Raw genomic sequence first — 19,565 nt, forward strand, 5'->3', positions numbered from 1 at the left:
GTTGGATGGAAAAAATAGCTTGAGAACATATTGGAAAAGCTCAAAATATGACTTCTTAAGGGCACCAGGGTTAACACTAATCCAAGAAAATTTTCCAAGGAACAGAAACGTAGAGAATTCTGACCTGAGCTTTAGAGGCAGGTGGAGGAATAAAAATTATTCTAGTCAAAAATGGAAGCAAATGCACGTGCAGAGTGTTGCGAACACTCAAGCTGCTTTAGATAGACTCAAGCACATGCTGCCTAGAAATAAAAATGCTCATGAAAGAATGCTGGGGAAAAAAGAGGTAGTCAGGTTTTATTTTAATACAGAAAGTAATCAAATTGCTGATTACTAAACAAAATGAACAAGTTTTGGACAATAATTGTTAGTTTTTAATGCCAAGCACTTTACATATGTGATCTCATTTCATCCTTGACAATTCATTGCTACTTCCTTGCAAGATGGAAAGGTACTGTCCCTGTTTTGGAGAGAGAAAACTAGAGCCCAGAAATGCTCAACAACTTGCCCACAGTAACAAAGTCAACAAAATAGCAGAGCTGGGAGCCAGGGCCAGAGCCATAATTTCCCACTTACATATTTGGCCTAAAAGCCCAGAACTGATGTAGAAAATTCAATGTCTATAGAAGTTTAATTTAGCTGCATCCTGAAGGTACTGAAACAGGAAGTTAATAAAGGCAGGGAGATCAAGTCATTTAACCACAACATGAAAAAATGTAGGACTGTGGGTGAGAGTGATTGGCCCAGGAAATAATAGGGTTGAAGAAGCCAAAAGGATTTGCCCATCCATAGAGTTAAGAGAAGTCTCTGAATTAAAGATCAGCTGACTTGTTTCTATTTGGTATCATATGATACTTTTCCTTAAAACAGTCTAAGGTTGTAGTTAACATTAAAATGTAGAAACATTTTATAACACTGCTACCCTGAACTATAGGACTCCAAGGCTTTTCTCCTTGAAATGATCACTAGAGTAAATTGTATCACTCTGCCAAATCTTAACTCAAGAAATATTAGAAATTAATCATCAGTTTACATTCCAAAGATAAATTTGCTTTTACAGTGATTACACACATGGGCTCGTCAATGTTTGAAGTCTCTACAAAGTGTGAAGAACTGAGGAATTGAGAGGAAGGTGGCAGATGGGACAAATGATTCCAATTGAATGGACCTAAATGTTGCAATAGAAGCCCAGCCAGGAACAAAGTGTGCATTAGCAAATATGTTTTATTACTTCACATTCTCAGAGTAGTATTTCCAACTGGACAAATGGAAACTTACTGATGAGTTAAAAAGGAGAACCAAATGCTGTTGGATTTTAGGAAATTTGTGAAAAAATGAGACACTTCTGCATACTGGACAAATTTACCAACTTGCTTAGGAAGTGCTTTTATTTGTAAGTCTTTCAAAGGTAAATGCCAATGAAGCAGGGACAAACAACAACAAATGCTGAATTAGTGAGTGTAATTAAAGCCTTGTCCCCCTTGCATTCATCTGACTGCTACAGTAAGAGGTACTGCTTGCATTAATCTGACTGCTACAATCAGCCCTCCTTCCTGAGGCTAACAGATATCTTTTAACTTGCTCTATTTCTCTCTGCCCAAGGAAGCCATAGAGTATCATAATACCAATTTCAGTATCAGAGAATATAATGCATAGTTTGATTTAAATTCACTATTACACCAGGTTAATAATGACTCACATATATTTAGTGTTTCCAAAGGGAAGATTTGGTTCAATCTGGAGCCCAGAACTTCAGATGGAGGGCAGGACAATAAAATGAAACAGCATCAAGCAATCCTATGAAGTTTTTTTTCTCAAGATGATTCATTTTTTTTAACTCAACTCTATTTTGCTTTATCTTACATTCTATCCTATACTCAAATGAAGCATCATGAAAACTCCTTCCTACATAGTCAATTTCCTCCTTGATTCCCTCTTTTGAAACATGGTCCTATTTCCCTGAATCAAATAATTTTTCTCTAATCATTTATTTCTGATCAAATAATTATGGAATCTTTAGAAAGTAAATGTAATAGAAAATTAAATCTATAAGTGAGTGTTCCTTTGAGTTAAAAAAAATACCTTATTTTTATGGAAAAAAGTCCAGAAATAATAAAATGCACAGTGTTATCCAGAAACTCCAGACAATGCACCTGCATATGTGGCGTGTATGTGCATGTGGGGTGTGTGTGTGTCTGTGTACTGACAAAAATTGACCCTTAACATGGGCGCATGAGTGATTTTATTCACTCTTTTGCCATGTATATGATGAGGGTGGCTGAATCGAAAAACACCAAATAGTTGGACTGTAGAGGTTCATGCAGATTCATATTCTGACAAAATACATGGTTTTCACTTTTACTTAATTCTTGCAGCTTTGTTAATAACAGATGTGATAAATAAATAATACACAGCTCATTTTAAACAGTTGCCTGAATATTTATATAAGGGACTGAGTCTGGCCTCTGAAATACAAGCCAAAGAAAAATTAATGTTAAAGAAAGGGCCAAGGGAAATTCCCTGTATGTGAAATTACAACAGAAACCAGGAAACTGAAGAATTAGGACAGATGTTTTATCCAATAAATATCAAACACTGACAGGCAGCTTAGAAAGTGATATCTTTTTGGCATTCAAACAAGAATGGGGCTTTTTTTTTTTTTTTTTTTTTTCTAACTTCACTGGCGTGATCACAAAACGAATGCCAGGATTTATACCTCAAAACCCCACAAGACTGCCTGCCCTTTCCGTAGGTGGACAAAATGAAGACAAGGAAATATTTTTTTAAATGTACAGAAATGCTATTTCTGTCTACATTTTGCATGGCTGCCAAAACTAGGCAGAGCCAACAATATAGTTAAAAGCTAATCTGCTTGTTTTAAATTCAAACAGGTAATGAGATTCTCAGTATTTGTTGCTTAACTACTCCCACTCTCACATTCTCACCCAAGTCCTCCATCCAAAATAGTCTATTTAGGAGGCTTAGGAGATAAGAGAGATGGAGGCTTACACATCATCGTGAAACAGTCTTGAAGGCTGGAGACACTGGTGACTGTCCAGCAAGACTGGATTTCTGACTCGGAGTCTCCATGTTGCTCTCCTCTCTTTCATTTACCATTCAACTTGAAAATGAGATCAAACTAGAAAACATGGGTTAGAACTCATATTTTTAAAGCCAAGTAACAGAGGCTATGGACAATGCTCCCCTCATTGTAATTACTAATCCACTGACAAGTGTACAAGAAGGCTTTGACCTTTAAACCAAGCCACAAAGAAGGGAGAGATTAGAACGCAACCTTGACTTTGTCTCTCTCTCTAGTCTTACATTTTGTCTGCCTCCCCAACTCCTATCCTCTCTGACCCAACCAGCCGAGACCCTGCTGTATTTCCTGAACACAGTGACTTGCTGTATTTACCATAATTTGCTCCGATTATCCTTCATCCAAATACCCTTCTCCATTTCTTTGCCTGGCGAATTCATCTTGGCAGACCAAACTGAAACAGCTTCCCCAAAGCCTTCCTGACTATGCCAGTCTATGAGGTCAACTTATTCCTCTTCTTCCCATGTTTTCTTGGAACTTAGTATATGAATTCATGGCACTCTCTGCAACTGGTGCTTCTCTCTGCCTCAATCATCCACAGGTTCGGCAACTCGGGACTTAAGTGCAAAGATGGGCACAGAGTAGTTAATCTATAAATGTTTACTAAATTGCTAAATTTGATTTTCACTAAATTTATCTAAAGTGTCTATTTTTTAATGTGAATTTTCAATTGTTGCTTTAAATAGGAATTCATGGAAAGGGACCCTAGCAAAGCAGTTTATTATTAGTGAATTTTTTTATCTTACAAAAAAATTTAAAATCATCCTAAAATCAAGTAGGAAAAATATGAAAACCAACCACAAAACATCCTATGTATGTCTGTGGAAAGTCACATGACCTGCCACTCAATGTCAATAAACTTCCTTCTGCCATCCTGACTTGTTGCCTTATTTTAGGAAGAAAGTGACAGTTTGGAGGCTTTGCATAATGAAATAAAAATAAAAATAATGTAAAAGTCAAAATCAGAAATCACAATGCTTATTTGAAATGGCAGGAGATACGTGAAGGCAGAACCACAACAGGGACCAGGATCTGGACACAATATAGTCACTGCAACAAAGATAGTAATTGCTGTATGTCCCACCAAACAACACAATAAGTAACAGGCTATCAGAGGTAACTAGTATTTGCAGGTCTAATCCAGGCAGGAAGAAGAACAGCTTTTGATCCACTTCATTGCTATCAGTTCTCCCTCCAATGACTCCCTTTCATTTTTCTGATCGAACTAGATGCTATCCAAATAATTCTCTGCAGAAATAATCCTGATATACACCATAGATTTAATTTAGTTTTTATAAATAGAAGATATAAATTGAAGAGCACAAGGTATCTTAGGGATAACACTGTGCCCAGTTATAATTCAATCACATGTTAAAAGAAAATGGAATCTTAGAGGAAGCTTATTTATTTATGAATCATTTATTCATAAACTTTTGCTGAGCACTTTTGTGCTAAGCACTGTATACACGGGGACAACATAAAATAAAACCTAGGACCTGACTGAGACGATAAAGCTTTTTTTTAAATGTATTTTTTCTAAGAACAATGGTATAGAACTATTAATTCTACCTGAGGAAAGCCAAGCATACAAAACCTACCAGTAATAACTAAAATTTGTTCTGAAAAATAGGTAAGCAAACAATTCAAAAGTATCCCCAGATGGCAAATAATTAAAAAAGCTTGTTGGGATTGAGTACGCTTTATGTATCATACTTATGTTGAAATTATTCATACATATCAGATGTTCTAGATACATATATATAGTAACAAAATACATGCCAGAAACTGTTAAAAATGACTTAATGAGGACCAGGCAAACCGATTTGACCCCAAAATCTTTCCTGGAATCCATTTCTTTCAGAGAAAAAGTAATTCCTTAATCCTTTTTGGATCCAGACTAAGGAGAGAACTACCTTCTTTAAAAGCATTCCTTATTCCAAGATAGGCATAGATATCTGGATTTTAAAAACTTCCCTCACTGCAATAAAAGACAACATCCAAAGCATATAATATGCCAAGAAAGGCCAAAAATTACATAGAGAAATAGGGGCAATAAAATTATGAAAAAAGCTCTTTTCCTCTAAGAAACTTTCAAGGGACAAATTGTCTAAATATTGTTAAGTACTGATACTCGATATTATTTAGAGTATCATCTATGAATAAAATACAGCTAATATAACTGAAGTTTTTAATGTATTTTATATCCTGCTTCATTTGCCCAAGAAGGCCCTCTTCCTAGTCAGAAGAGGTTTGCAGAAAAGGGAACAAAATAAAACAAGAGGAATGGTTAATCAGATGATAATTATACCAGCAACATCTATCAATAAGAACATCCTCCTAACAAGATGTAATCAGGCTGATATCATAGGCTACCAGTGATGCTCATCAGGTATCATGGAACTGGACAGACTGCAATTTCATTGCAATGTCCACAGATGATTCACAGACACCTCGGTTTGCTGCGGACAGGACACTGAAACTCCCCAGGCAACAAGGAAGAACATGTGCACACTAAAGGTACCTCTATAGGAATCTCTCCTACAGGTACTCAATTTATCACCAGAGCCATTCAGTTATACTAATATCTCTGGATATCCAACAAAATTTCCCTCTCAACTCAGAAAAGAGAAACTCAAACCAGAAATAAGAATAGTTAATAGAAAAAGCATATCCTATAAGTACTAGCCTTTCACCACCTAACCCCTTCCTGCAGATTCCTCTCTCAAAATTATGTAGAGTAGTAACACAATAAACTGTGTGGGGGCAAAACAGTAGAAGCTATTTCTTTTATACTGCACAACACCTGTGATCTTCTACACTGCATTAGGTTCCCGAAACATCTACCCAGAAATACAGCAATCCACTTGGAAAATGAAAACTAGCAAAAAGCAGGTAGAAAGAATATCATTAAAAGGTTGGTACAGGTCAAGGGTAAGTGTTTTCTTCACCAATGGGCATCACTACTGAGTGCTTTATACTTTGACACATAAAAGAGAACTCTAGTATACAATAAAAGGGAACTAAATAAAGTACTGAGGTGGTTAACTGTTTGAGAAATGGCTCTACACTGTCGAGTAAAGAGAGAATGGATTATCTGACATTAATGAAAGAAAGTATTTTACTTTTTAAAGAATAGGTGCTTTGTTCTTATATACTAATTGTAAACTAATAAATCAAACAGAAATCTGGCTAGTTAAGATGAGTAACTGAGGGAATACCTTTAATTCTGGTTTTATTTGAGAGGGAGTTTGCTTTTATTATGAGATCATACTCTCTATACAATCTCTATCTCTATATTATAAAATATTTCTCTCATAGCACAAGAGAAGGGAAAAGTACATTTAAATGGGTCACTTTATCTGCGCTTAGAAAACTTTCTTCTCCTCCATGACTCTAAGCTATTAAAACTGACCAACCCATTTTACAAGATCAAAGTTCATAGTTCAAGGGCAAGTATGCAAGAAAAAGAGGTCCCTAATGGGTAGAAGAAAAGAGTAAACCAAAAATGTTTCAAAAAGCTGGGGTAAGTCACTTGGAGAAGTTAAGATGAAGGGGGTGGTATCGAGATGATGCCCAGCTGTTCTTCATCATCAGACAAGAGGGGGGAGAAAATTAGTTTAATTAAAAGCACAAAAAGATTTCAGCATAAGGAAAAAATTCTTGACTATAAAGGTTATCAAAACACAGAGGCAAATATAAAGGAGCCTGAGATTCCTATCCCTCTGGACATTTACTATTAGAATAATATCTAACTGAATCGACTGGCTTAAGTTAAATGCTGGCTTGAGGTCCAGCCTGCATCAACTTGAAGTCCCTCATATTTCTCATGAATGCTGTGGGCTGGGATCAAAGAAGGGAGAATAAGAAAGGAGTGGGCAGAGGAGGTCTGATATCCTGCCAATGGTCTTTTCTGACTGTGAAGAGTATTCTCTTTCCTCCGTATTTTCTTCCATTTGTAACTAAAACAATATAATTTTCACATACTTAAGTTCCTCGGGGCCACCAATGTAGAACAGGTGTCTCCGTGAGCTAACCAAGCTGTTAGGGAAAATGAAACGTTAAAGAAAAGACTAAGTCGATTAACCTAAGAAAATCAGGGGACCCAGTCAATGAAAGAATTCCCAACCGTCATCTGCAGGATTCTGAGGAATGGTTGTCAGGTAAAAATTGAGGGTGCCATCCTATGTGAAATCATGCTGGAGCAACCCCGGACTAGCTACTGAAAAACCTCCAGCCAAACAAGACCAATCTCACCATGAGGAAAGAGACACGAAGTAGGTTAGCAATATCCTTCAAAATTACTCAAAACACTGTCTTCACAGCTCCACAGCCCCATTTTCTTTTCCCTGCTCCCCTATATAAAATTGTCACTGATAAACTGTCTGTGTGACTACTCCCTGAGGGCATCTAAACCTTCACTAGTACACTTCTCAGGGCCTCCAGGACGCTCCTCATCTGTATGTAATTGATGTCTCAACAGAGATCCTAGCCACACACTTCAGGCCATCTTAAAGCACTTTTCACTTCTGAAAAAAGACCCCTTAAACTGTGGCCTCTGAGCCAATGAAAACAAAGAGTGAGCTGAATAATGTTTCATTAAGTTAACACAACTCTGCCAAGAATCATACAATCAGAAACCCACTTATAAAGCTGGCCGTAAAGAATAATGAAAAAGGACCATATAAAATTCTTCAAATGTTGGAATCATTATTTACCCTGGGATCTAAGGACTAAAACATAGGATATATGTTCTCTATAATTTTTCCCCCTAAATAGAGACTTTTAAAATACTAATTCCCCCGCTAGAATACTGCTTCCTCCCTGAAAGCCATTAGGGTTAATAACAAGCAGAACCTTTTTTGATCTCTGTGGATGAAAATTGTACATTCTCCAGTTTCTTCATTTTAAAAAATAGGATGGTTGCTTTTGATTTTAAACATGTAATATAAATCAGGGCCATGAAAAGAGAAACTCATTTTTTCTTGTTAATAACAATTTATAAATAGAAGGTGAAGAGGGTGAAGACTATGTAGTGATGCTCTCATTTCATATAAAATATGTATGGGTTCTGCAGCCAGGAATGCACTGTAAGTCAACTTAATATGTGTGAGAAAACTCATGATATACCAATGTATTATGCTCAGAAAACAACTCAGACACAAATATACCCATATATCTCTGACTAAAATACCCCATAAAATCCAAAATATTTTCTTTGGGTGACATAGATCTACACTTATATTGGCATAAATGGTCATGGGATGTCAACAAAGATATATCAAGTGATTCACCTAAATCACTCTTCAATCTCTAGAGCTAAAGCCTGTAAAATCTGAAGAGTTTATTTTCTTGAGTCTATATGCCTAATTCTTATTAACTTGAGAGACTGGTAGGAGTCAAAGGAACATACACATAACTGTAGTTCTGTGTCTTGTAAATCCTATAATCAATAAATATACCACTTTCCCGCATTGTAAAAATTTTCAACAAAACTTTAAAACAAAATTTCTTGGCCAAAGATCACCCATTTAATAAGAATGTTTCTCTGGCCAATTGATTGCAAGAAGCGGACTGAAGCATTATTGTTATTACCTCAAACCTGAAGATTCAAATATTACTGACTGGAATCAAGCTGCTAAGATTTTGTATTACCAGTTCTATAAAGTGCTTTAAAAAATATTTCTTTGCTTACCCTCTTTAATGGTACAGCGAATCTCAGTTGATCCTTATTAATTTGAAATAACTCTATGGTAGCAGAGGCTTATTTTCTGGATTGCCACAAGGTTATGTTACCAAGTGGCAGTTATTATTCACCTCCGCACTTCCCACTCTTTCATCCCAAAGGAGGAATGGGAGAGGAGAAGGAAAAAAACAGATGGTGGGACCCTCCTCTTTTCTTTCCTTTCCCCCCTCCCCCACCCTGGCTCCCAGGTCCACACATCCCCACACATCCCCCACCTTCTCTCTCTCTGATTATATTTTCAAAGTATATTTGTACAGCTGTTAGAAGTGCAGAAATTCTATCCATTCTAACTTCTGGTTCAAGTATGTATTAGAAACAGAATGGCAAGGAAATCACCTGAACTGGTTCAGTTTCATGGACTTTATTATCAATTTGCAAGAAATCATGTGGTATTCCACTCCTTAATCTGGATAAGCCAGGGGTTCCTCTTTGTCAAATTCTCAAGTCTATAATCAGAATAGATTTGCACAAATGTTGGGAAAGCAAATTGTATCAATGACTCCTGGCTAAAAGAGTGCCCTGTGATTCCAAGGAAGTATCCCAGTGGTTAGAGCGTGGCTTTTGATGTCATGTACACCTACCTGGGCTTGCCACTTAGATGAGATATTTATCTAATTTTATTTCTCAAAGGCAAAAAAAAAAAAATTTAATTAAAATAGATTTTTAAAAAAACCCTGAGGGATCCCTGGGTGGCTCGGCTGTTTGGTGCCTGCCTTTGGCCCAGGGCGCAATCCTGGAGTCCTGGGATCGAGTCCCGCATCGGGCTCCCGGCATAGGCCCTGCTTCTCTCTCTGCCTGTGTCTCTGCCTCTCTATCATAAATAAATAAATGAACCTTAAAAAAAAAAAAAAAAAAAAAAACAGAGCCTAGAAAGAGTCTGTATCTCACAGGAATATTATGAGGATTAAACCATATACAAGCAAACAGCTTACAAAGACTGGGCAGTGGAAGCAGTCCTTTTCAATATATAAGTTTGGCAAGGTTGATGGGCTATACAAGAAGTATATGGTACTTATGTGGAACGTGGATAGGAAATACACTTGTCCTAAAAGAAGCAATTGTGGTTTGCCAGAAGATGCAAAAGTGGGTGAGTCAAGAAATACTCAAGGAAACAAGCTATTTACTATCTGTTCAGTGATTCCCCAAAGCAATTTCTCTAATGCAACTTCAAAGGAGAGACCAGGAAATGTGACTTGGTCACATTAGCTTGGAGGGGTGCTGGTAATACATTACTTTGTGAAGTTCCTCTTCACATTTCAAATTAGGGGAGGTTGCTTTCCCTACTTTGTTTTAGCTGTTGGCAAAGTGCTCCCACCACCTGGTCCTCCACCCCTTTCTAGCCACTAAAACCCTCCCACTGTTTCTCTGAAATTCGGGGTTAGCCAATTAGCAAGATCTCCTATTAGCCTCCATCTTTTCTCTGCAAACTCCCTTCACATCTTGATCTACAAAAACCTGGCTCTCTCCAATGAACACTACTTCCCCTAGGACCCTTCAGATAGAAGACCCTTTCTTTTCCACACCCTTTGTGCTACTGAGCCTGGAAATGGGAGAGATGACCTCTATTTTCCCCTGCTGCTCCTTAGTTGCCTCCAGCCTATCTCATTCCATCAAACCATAGCAGCAACTATGCTCCTTCCTGCACTTACCTACTAACTCCTGCATTACTCCCCTTCATGTTTTGAAGGCTTTAGCTCCTAAAGGTCATGCTCTTTTGATGCTAGTTCTAACACAATTGTCGGTTTCAATATCCACACAGATAATTCTCTGGTATTTTATACTTGAGCCACGACCAGCCTTTGCATCTTTGTGCAAATTTAAAAAAGCAATGTTTCCATCAAGGAGACCCAATTTCATCCCAAAACACTAGGCTGGGCAAACAGAGGGTTACTGTGTTTCAGCTGCCTTGGATGGTCTCTTCATTCGGGCCACTCTGAAGAGGATGCACAACGCATAACCATTCCTGACAGCCTTAAACCTAGGCTCCTCCTTTCTTTCCTCTCATCTCTGACATATATTCCATAATATCACCCTGACCTCAATTTTGTGTATTCCACTCTCACATCACATATCCTTCATCCTTCAACTCATTTTCTCTAGAACACCAAATCAAGCAATCCTTCCACCCCAGTAAGACCTCCCCCTCTGCACCATCCCTCACAGGATTGTGTCCCTTACTCATATCTGCAACCACCTTAAATACCATGGAACCTGATCTTGACTATTCCATTTCATGCACCCTTAACTCCTCTGTCCCTCTCTTACTTCTTCATTCACACCTGGCAAAATCCCAACACTGGCCAAATCCAACTCTGTACCTACTCTGCACTTGTAACAGAGGTCATGAACATGACTGGAGAAAAAGTACCACCTTGTTGATTGGTCTCATACTAAATTCAGAATTAACAACCTTAAATGGATCCTTGATCCTGCCTGACTCTAGACAAACATTTTATATATTCTCTCTAAATCTGAAAAACTACCTCCCTGGTCCTCATGCTGCACTGATGAAATTATTTCCTATTTCTCGGAGAAAAATAAAGCAATAAGCATATTTCCATAAGCCTCTCCCAGGTGTTCTCACCTCCCTTCATTTCTATCCAAATACCCTGACTTATCCTCTCTACTTTCTTAGAGCACCTGTCTATACTCCTAATAAGGCCAGTCTCTGCATCCATTTAATAGATCCCTTTCCTCTCATCTAATCAAGCACATGGCCACAGAAGAACTTCATCATTATCAAATTCTCCTTCTCAACTGGATTTTCCTCATCAGTATAGAATTATTCTAATATTTATCTCTCATATTAAAAAATAACTTTCTTTTGGTTACACTTTCCCTTCTAGCCATTTTCCCATTTTTCTTCCCTTTACCTCAAAAATCCTTGAAAGTATCAGCTACTTTTGGGGTCTCCATTTTGTTCTCCCATTCTCATGAATCTACTTCATTCAGGCTTGTGGTCCCGCCACTGGATAGAAATTGTCATTGCCCAGGTTCATCAACAATATCACAAAGCTAAATCCAATGGTTATTCTCAGTCTTCACTATAAGTTGAAATATCCAAAGCATTTAACACATCTGAGGTGCTTCCTTCCCAGAAGTACTTTCTTCACTTGTTTACCAGGACAGAGAACATGTTCTCCTAACCATTTATCCTCAGTTTCATTTTTCTGTAATTATTTCCCATCACTTCCCCCAAGCTCTTAAAAGTTAAATACCAGGGGATCCCTGGGTGCCTCAGTGATTTAGCGCCTGCCTTGAGCCCAGGGCGTGATCCTGGAGTCCTGGGATCGAGTCCCACATCAGGCTCCCTGCATGGAGCCTGCCTCTCCCTCTGCCTGTGTCTCTGCCTCTCTCTCTCTCTCTCTCTCTCTCTCTCTCTCTCTGTTTCTCATGAATAAATAAACCTTAAAAAAAAAAAAGTCAAATACCCCTGATCTCAGCCTTTGGGCATCTTCTCTTTTCAATTTCCCTTCAGTTCTTTGGTGATCTCATCCAGTTTCTTGTGTTTAAATATTGTTTATAGACTGACCACTTCCAAATGTGTATTTCCAGCAAGGTCTTTCCCATGAATTCAAGACACATAAGTCCAATTATTTAACACATCCACCAGGGTGTTGAAAATGAATGTCATACTTAATATGTCCAAAACTGAGCTCCTGATCAACAACTCCCTGCCCCTCAAACTAATTCCTTGTGGATTTTCCATCTAAATTAAAGACAGTGCTAACTTTTCTATATGCTAACACTGATATTTTGGGGTTATCTCCAATTCCTTTTTTAATTTCATAACCATAGTAATTTTAGCAGCTCCTATTCATATATATCCAGAATCCAATCACTTTTCAGTATATCCACTGCTACTTTTATTCAAACCACCATCACCTCTTATCTGTGGCAATAGCTTTCTGAATGGTCTCTGTTTTTGTCCTTTTTGTCTATATGTGTATATATATATATACACATATATACACATATGTATATATATATATATCCTCCTTCATATATATGTGTGTGTATGTATGTATGTATTTTTGTAATTAGTGCTCCTGCTATACTTTAGCTCTTGCTAAATCTAAGTGAGATCACTGTCTCTCTAGCTCAAAACCCTACAAGAGTTGAACATCTCACTAAAAGCAAAAGACAAAATTAATTAAGGCATGATAGCATCCAGCCCCATAACTTCCTAACTTCATATCTTATCATCCTCTCCTTTGCTCACTCTGGCCTCCAACCACACTGGCATCTTGATGTTTCTGACACATTCCAGGCACTCTTCTGTTTTAAGGCCCTTGTAATTGCTGCTTCTTCATCTAGAACTCTTTCCCCTTAAATACCTTCTCCCTGTCTTCAGATCTTTTCTCAAATGTACTCTTCTCTCTCACCCTAATCTCACTCACTTTCTGGCAATGAATAAGCTATACACATTTTACACATTTATTTTGCTTATTCTCTCTCTACCAACCTAAGATCCATGAGAAGTCTCTTTTTGGTCTTATTTTTTACTGCTGTAACTGCAGTGTTGAAAATGGTACATAGCACATTGTAGAAACTCAATATATAGGTTGAGAGAGAGCATATTTGTATGCTAAAGCAGGCAGTACAACAAGGAGAATGACCCAATGCGATTCCCCTTCATCCTCCTGAAGAGGAATAGTTTGCCCCCATTTTACCAGCACTTCCAGAAAGGCATAAATTGCTATGCACCTCTGCCTTGTTCCCTCTGTAACCGCAAGGACCTGTCGAAGTTCACAGTACTACCACAAGTGTGGGGTTGAGCTGAGTTTTTAAAAGGTATAAGAATAGGGACATCATTATATGTTCTCATTCATTTGGGGAATATAAATAATAGTGAAAGGGAATAGAAGGAAAGGGAGGAAATATATATGGGTAGGAATATAAATGGGTAGGAAATATCAGAAAGGGAGACAGAACATAAAGACTCCTAACTCTGGGAAACGAACTAGGGGTGGTGGAAGGGGAGGAGGGCAGGGGGTGGGGGTGACTGGGTGACGGGCACTGAGGGAGGCACTTGACGGGATGAGCACTGGGTGTTATTCTGTATGTTGGTAAATTGAACGCCAATAAAAAATAAATTTATTATTAAAAAAAAGAATAGGAACATCAAATACAGTGAAAATTGGTCTAAAAAAAAAAAAAAGCCTACAGAGCCAACTTCAGCCCTTTTACAAAGAACCTGTGTTTCTTACCTTAATTCACAATGTCTATTGCAGATTAGATAGGCACCGAAGTAAAATCAGTCTCATGGGGGCTATCAGAGAGCATACCAGCTTAAAGGGCAGGAGTGTCCAGTCTGAATACAAAGAGACTCCTGTAGCTGTTAATAAAACGAATGGCTTTGGGCTATTACTGAAATATGATATTTCTCAAGGATCCTTTAAAGTTTGTTTGTTTAAAGATAATTTACTGATTTCTATGAGTCCACCAACAGAGGCTTTAATGACACAGTCTTCCTCCCAAATCATGATCTGGGTCCACTTTGTGGGACCAGTGGGTAGGGTAGGAAAAAGTACAACAGTGTCTGTGGACTGAAAATTTGTTAAAACTGCTGTATGGAAATTACATACACCAATGGGATCATAATGCAAATGTCTTGACAAAGATAAAAAATGAATTAACATGGGCAGAATTCAGAGGCAGAAAACACCCCCTTAGAATTCTGGAAGAGTCAGTCACTTTTCAAATGTGTTTCACAAGAATATAACTTATTTGGCTCTTGTTCAATTGTGAGGAATATTAGTCCTAGGTTTAATTTACTAAGGACAAACCCAGGAACAAAGCTAAACATAAAACTACTTGTGATCACAGGAAAAAGAAACACAATGCAGAAAATGCCTCACAATAGAATACAACCACCAGATACCTCCAGTAACACTGTCACCTTACAGGAGAAATATACTGATAACATTTGAGAATATTATCCAGAAAAGTCCACAGTGTCAAAAATTAAAATAAAATAAAACAAAAAGCAAAGAAATGCATACTTTTCTTTGGTGCCAACCTTTTGAATCCAAATATTTGATGATGAATCAATGCAGATGGTAAAAACTTAGAGAAGGAATTGTATCTCTAATGGTTGGGATCAATTAGTGGAATTACTGGAATTCTATATAACTCGAAGAGAATAATGTTTATATCTTGACCTTTGTCATACGTACCTCCATCTCCTTCTCCACTAGCATTGGCCTCTGCCATTTCTGCGCCATCCAGTTCAGATTCACAGCCTAAATCCAATGTTCCGTCAGCTGGGCATGATGACTCCTCTTTCTGTATTATTTTTAAAAAATGATATTTATGGAGATATACTGACAACTGAAAATATTTAAAATACTTTCAGAGTCCTAAAGTATTACCACTGTTACTTGTGATTTGGAATTTCAACAGATTTTTTTCTTAATGTAAAATCTCTAAAAAATATGAATTAAAAAAAAAACTGGGAAAAGCACATTGCCACAGATGACTTTCTTAAACCTCTTAAAATCTGTACAAAACAAAGTTTCCTTTTGATATTCATTGTTTCCTTTTTTTCCCCAATTCTACACTTTTATATTAGAAAATGGCTTCACAACTCAGAATTTTACCAGTAAATTAAATACCCAAGTAGCTACAAAAAGCAACTGAAATAGTACAAGTCTTTTTGATTAACCTGTTATTTTCTGAAACACACAGTAAGAAGGGTCCCATACTTTTAGTAGCAGAGAAGGAACCCCTGGTTCTTCGCCAGGTATAACTTTTAACATTAAAAACCATCTTCTCAAAAGAAATGAATGAACTTTAAATGTAATCCATCATTTATTAGAGCAGTGACTTATTTTTAACTTTATAAGAAATAATACATTGATTTATTTGTTCCAAGTTACGTAACCATTTGTAGATCATCAGCTTTTGTCTTCTGGAATTTTGCATCTTAGATAGCATTTCCCATTCTAGTAGGGAACGGGATTACACTAAAATAATTAAGACTCCATTATCTGAAGCTTTTTATTTCATTTCTCTATTCTTCTCACACAACAATTATGCATTATTTAAAATTCCCTTGATACACTGCTGTTTCAAAATTGAATAATTTAAATCAGCAACTTTTCAGGAATACTGGATAAATTTATTTTATAAAAGACAACAATGTGTACAGGTGTGAAGCCTGTATATCAACTGAGGCCATAAAGTTGAGGCCAAATAGTTTACTGCAACCATGATCATCTAAAGCTCTTGGCTGATGATTCATGGCACTCCTCCATGTAAATTTTTAAGAATCAAGAATTTTAAGGAAGCCACAACTATTTTCCATTACCATATGTTAGAGTGAAACCACAGATATGCTTTCCTTGAAGAAAAATGTCATTGTTTATTCTTAATATGAAATCATTTTTAAGACATCTGAAAACATTTAAAAGGCATAGGGGTCATTTTTCTACCCTTCACCCAAATCTAATTTTGTTTACCTTCAAATGTCTGAAAAAATGCATGATACACAGTAATAACAGACATAATATGCAGAACAATCCAACTTACTTTGAGAGCATAGAGGCCTGACTTTCCAGGGATTTTGAAGAATGTTCCATCCCCTATTCGAGTGTTAGTGTGAAGCATTGCATTCAGACAGGCTAATGGAGAAGTTCCACTAGAAAATAAAAGTGTACAAAAATGAAGCAATCTGAGATGTAGTTTCTGTGGCAAAACTGTTCCCTCAGTCTCTCTCTCTCTCAAAAAAAAAAAAAAGAAAAGAAAAAAGAAAAAAAAAAAAAAAGGACCTTCTCACATGCCTTTTTAAAATATCCTCCCAACCCCGAAAACATCTACATTACAATAACAGGCCAGTCCAGTTTTGCCAAAGTTAATCAGATGCATCTGTCTTATAGGCTCCAGGCAAAAAGTCTCCTGAATTGAAATTATGCTTTTATTCATAAAGCAACCAACACTCTATTTCAAAGAAACCAAAGCCCAAATGTTTATGTGCTGTTACTTTACAAATAATACCATGAAGCCTCAGTTTTTAAATATTACAGACAACTTGATGGTTGCACTTGAATGATCAAATAAACCAAGTTCAAGGACAGCTCCATCCTATAGGTTGAAAAGCAACAAAAGAATAATAAGAAACCAGGGAAGAACTGATTTGAAATTACAAGTGTTTAAGTTACTCACAGGACTGCATTTCTCACACAGCCAAATAAAAATCTATATCTGTGTTTATACCTGATACAGCTTCTACAATGACATCCTTTTCTCAGATTTGTCAATAAAAAAATAAGTGTTTGGGAATTCTTCCCAGCTTTATGTTCTATAATAAAGATGCAAGTGATTGAATTATGAAAATAGATTTTTAAAAGGAATCAAACAGCATTAAACTAACGATTAAGAATATCAAAGCACATATGAACAAATAGTATTGAAATGTATTCATTATACCTAGAAAGATGTTTTTGAAATGTATATGTATGTATTTTCTGGGGTAGACTTTAGAACCTTTTTTGGGTTTTGTTTGCAAACTAATATTTTTGCAAGCTGGAATTTGGAGCTATAATTATTACTTTCATTACTTATGTTTCCATGTATATTTTACTTCCTAATATGCTAAAACATCAGTATTTGGTTGAACCAATATGGATTAGAGGCTTTACTCCACCACATTGTGCCTTAGGGGTTCTAGGTATTTAATCCAAAATATTCTCAGATAAGAGTACCTCTAGGATATTAAGCTTTGAATTTCTATGATAGAAACATAATTTCATGTTATTTAATTAGAAGTTTCTAAAAACAAAAATTAGGAAATTTCTTACCTACTATGAAAACTCACCAATAAAATGAAAAAGCCAAATTTGCTGAGTTGCCACAGCATATACTTACACAGACATACACACATATGTGTGTATGTGTGTGTATATATACATAGCATATATACCCATTATGGTCATAAAGGTTTATGAGTATTATAATAATAACACTGTTATTTTAGGAAGCAGCTCCTCTGTGCCAACATGTCAGTATGATCCCAGTGGATCTGACAGGAAGTAAGAGCCCTAATATAAACAATGTAGTAATGACACTAACGTATACATGTTAATTGCATTGTGTGCGTTTACTTTAATATCTTTCCTCATGAAGCTTTTCCAAGTTTACAGACCTCATTTCATTATTTTTCCTCACAAAAGATTTTTTGCTCATATTTCAAGTGGGCCAGGCATACCTGATACTGTAAAATATATTCATCTCTCCTAGAAATATCTCTGTCCATGAACAAATTCCAGATAAATCATGCTGTACATGTTATGCTGAGCACTCCAAAATACCTATTTTTGTCATTTTCTCTCTAGATAAAAGCACAGACAATTTGAAGCTAGGAAATTATTATGCCAGATTTGTGGAGTTTTAATTTAGTGAAACTGTCAGAAACACAGACTTTCTGTAGAGACTTGGCAAGAAAATGTGAACACTACAAGTAAAATAGAATCCAATACATAAAAATGAAAGAATGTAGACTTTTAAAAATATAACAATTGTCCACCTAACATCGAACCTCACATACTTCCTGCTTCTTTCCTGAAGTCCTGACACAGATTTAGAATATGAAAGAATAATACAGATTTAAAGGCCACTAAAAAATGTTGAACAAATATAATTTAACATTGCTATAATTTACATTTTCTTTCTAAGGTACAGTAAGTGAAAGATAATTGTAGAAGATAAATTGCCTATTAAGTAGCAGTTTAATGCTATGCATGCTGCAAGTATAAGTGATAAGCACCCAGTTTCATATAAATAATAAGCTCTGTTGAGCATGAATATATTATTAAATTATACTGTTTATTAATTCCATAAACTCAAGACTTACTATGGAAATATTTAAAAATATGTACTTCAGAATCACATGACAGTGTATCTCCAAGTCTCAATGATCACTATAATTCTCCAAAATCTTTCCCAAAACAAACATATGAAATTTGTTTTATTTCAAAACTAAACAACATTTGCATTTTAGAAGAATTGGAAAATATTTTGCAATGAAATGCAAATTCTACAATTCAAATCATTGGCTGATTACTTAGTTGTAAGCATATCACCTGCATTTCTTTACAGAAAAAAAACTAATTATATGGCCCATTTTATCTAAAAACAATAAAACATTAGAATCAAAAGAAGTAAATGCTTAATAAAAGGTAACTGTTTCATCAATGCAGAATACACATAGGAAAATTATTTTTTTTAATCTTTCATACCATTTACTTATTGCTATTATTCTTAACAGCCTCATACAGTCTAGAAAATTTGGATTGCTTTTCCTGAAGAAATGAATGTCTTAATGTACTTCTATTGAACAGTAATAAAAGTCTTATTTATTTTTATTATTTTCATATTCAAAAAACCTAGAAAGTATGGAAAATATTAAGGAAAATATATGCATACATATTTAAATTAAGGAAAATATATTTATATGCATACATATTTAAATACATTTATGTATGAATATATAGTATAATGATTTACTGTGTGTATAAAAGATGAGGCAAATAAATGTTAAAAGTGTATTCTTAGCATAAACACCTTCTATAAGGCAATTCATATTTTTAATGAATTAAACACACTTCATTCACAGTTAAGGCAAGGGTTAATTACTTCAGTTGGCATTTAAAAGTTAAAAATTCTGTAATAAAAATATGTATATGTGTATATGTATGTATGAAATAATAAAGTGTTAACATT

The 19,565-nt window shown here is 36.0% G+C and overlaps 1 protein-coding gene across 6 annotated transcripts in view; it reads right to left on the bottom strand.

The window, feature by feature from the left end:
* Nucleotides 1-19,565, bottom strand: part of ASXL3 (ASXL transcriptional regulator 3) — a 182,160-nt gene that overhangs the window by 99,056 nt on the left and 63,539 nt on the right. For 5 of the 6 annotated variants that reach the window (XM_025429199.3, XM_049112796.1, XM_049112795.1 and 2 more), the window contains 2 exons: nt 16,377-16,485; nt 15,023-15,131 (listed from right to left, as the gene is read on the bottom strand). In XM_025429199.3, the coding sequence (XP_025284984.1) occupies nt 15,023-15,131; nt 16,377-16,485 (218 nt within the window). Of the gene's footprint in view, nt 1-15,022; nt 15,132-16,376; nt 16,486-18,051; nt 18,169-19,565 lie in introns of those variants that run through there. The other variant, XM_049112797.1, reaches the window with a different exon arrangement.

This window comes from Canis lupus, chromosome 7 (genome assembly GCF_003254725.2).
Source record: "Canis lupus dingo isolate Sandy chromosome 7, ASM325472v2, whole genome shotgun sequence".
Taxonomy (NCBI): Eukaryota; Metazoa; Chordata; class Mammalia; order Carnivora; family Canidae; genus Canis; species Canis lupus.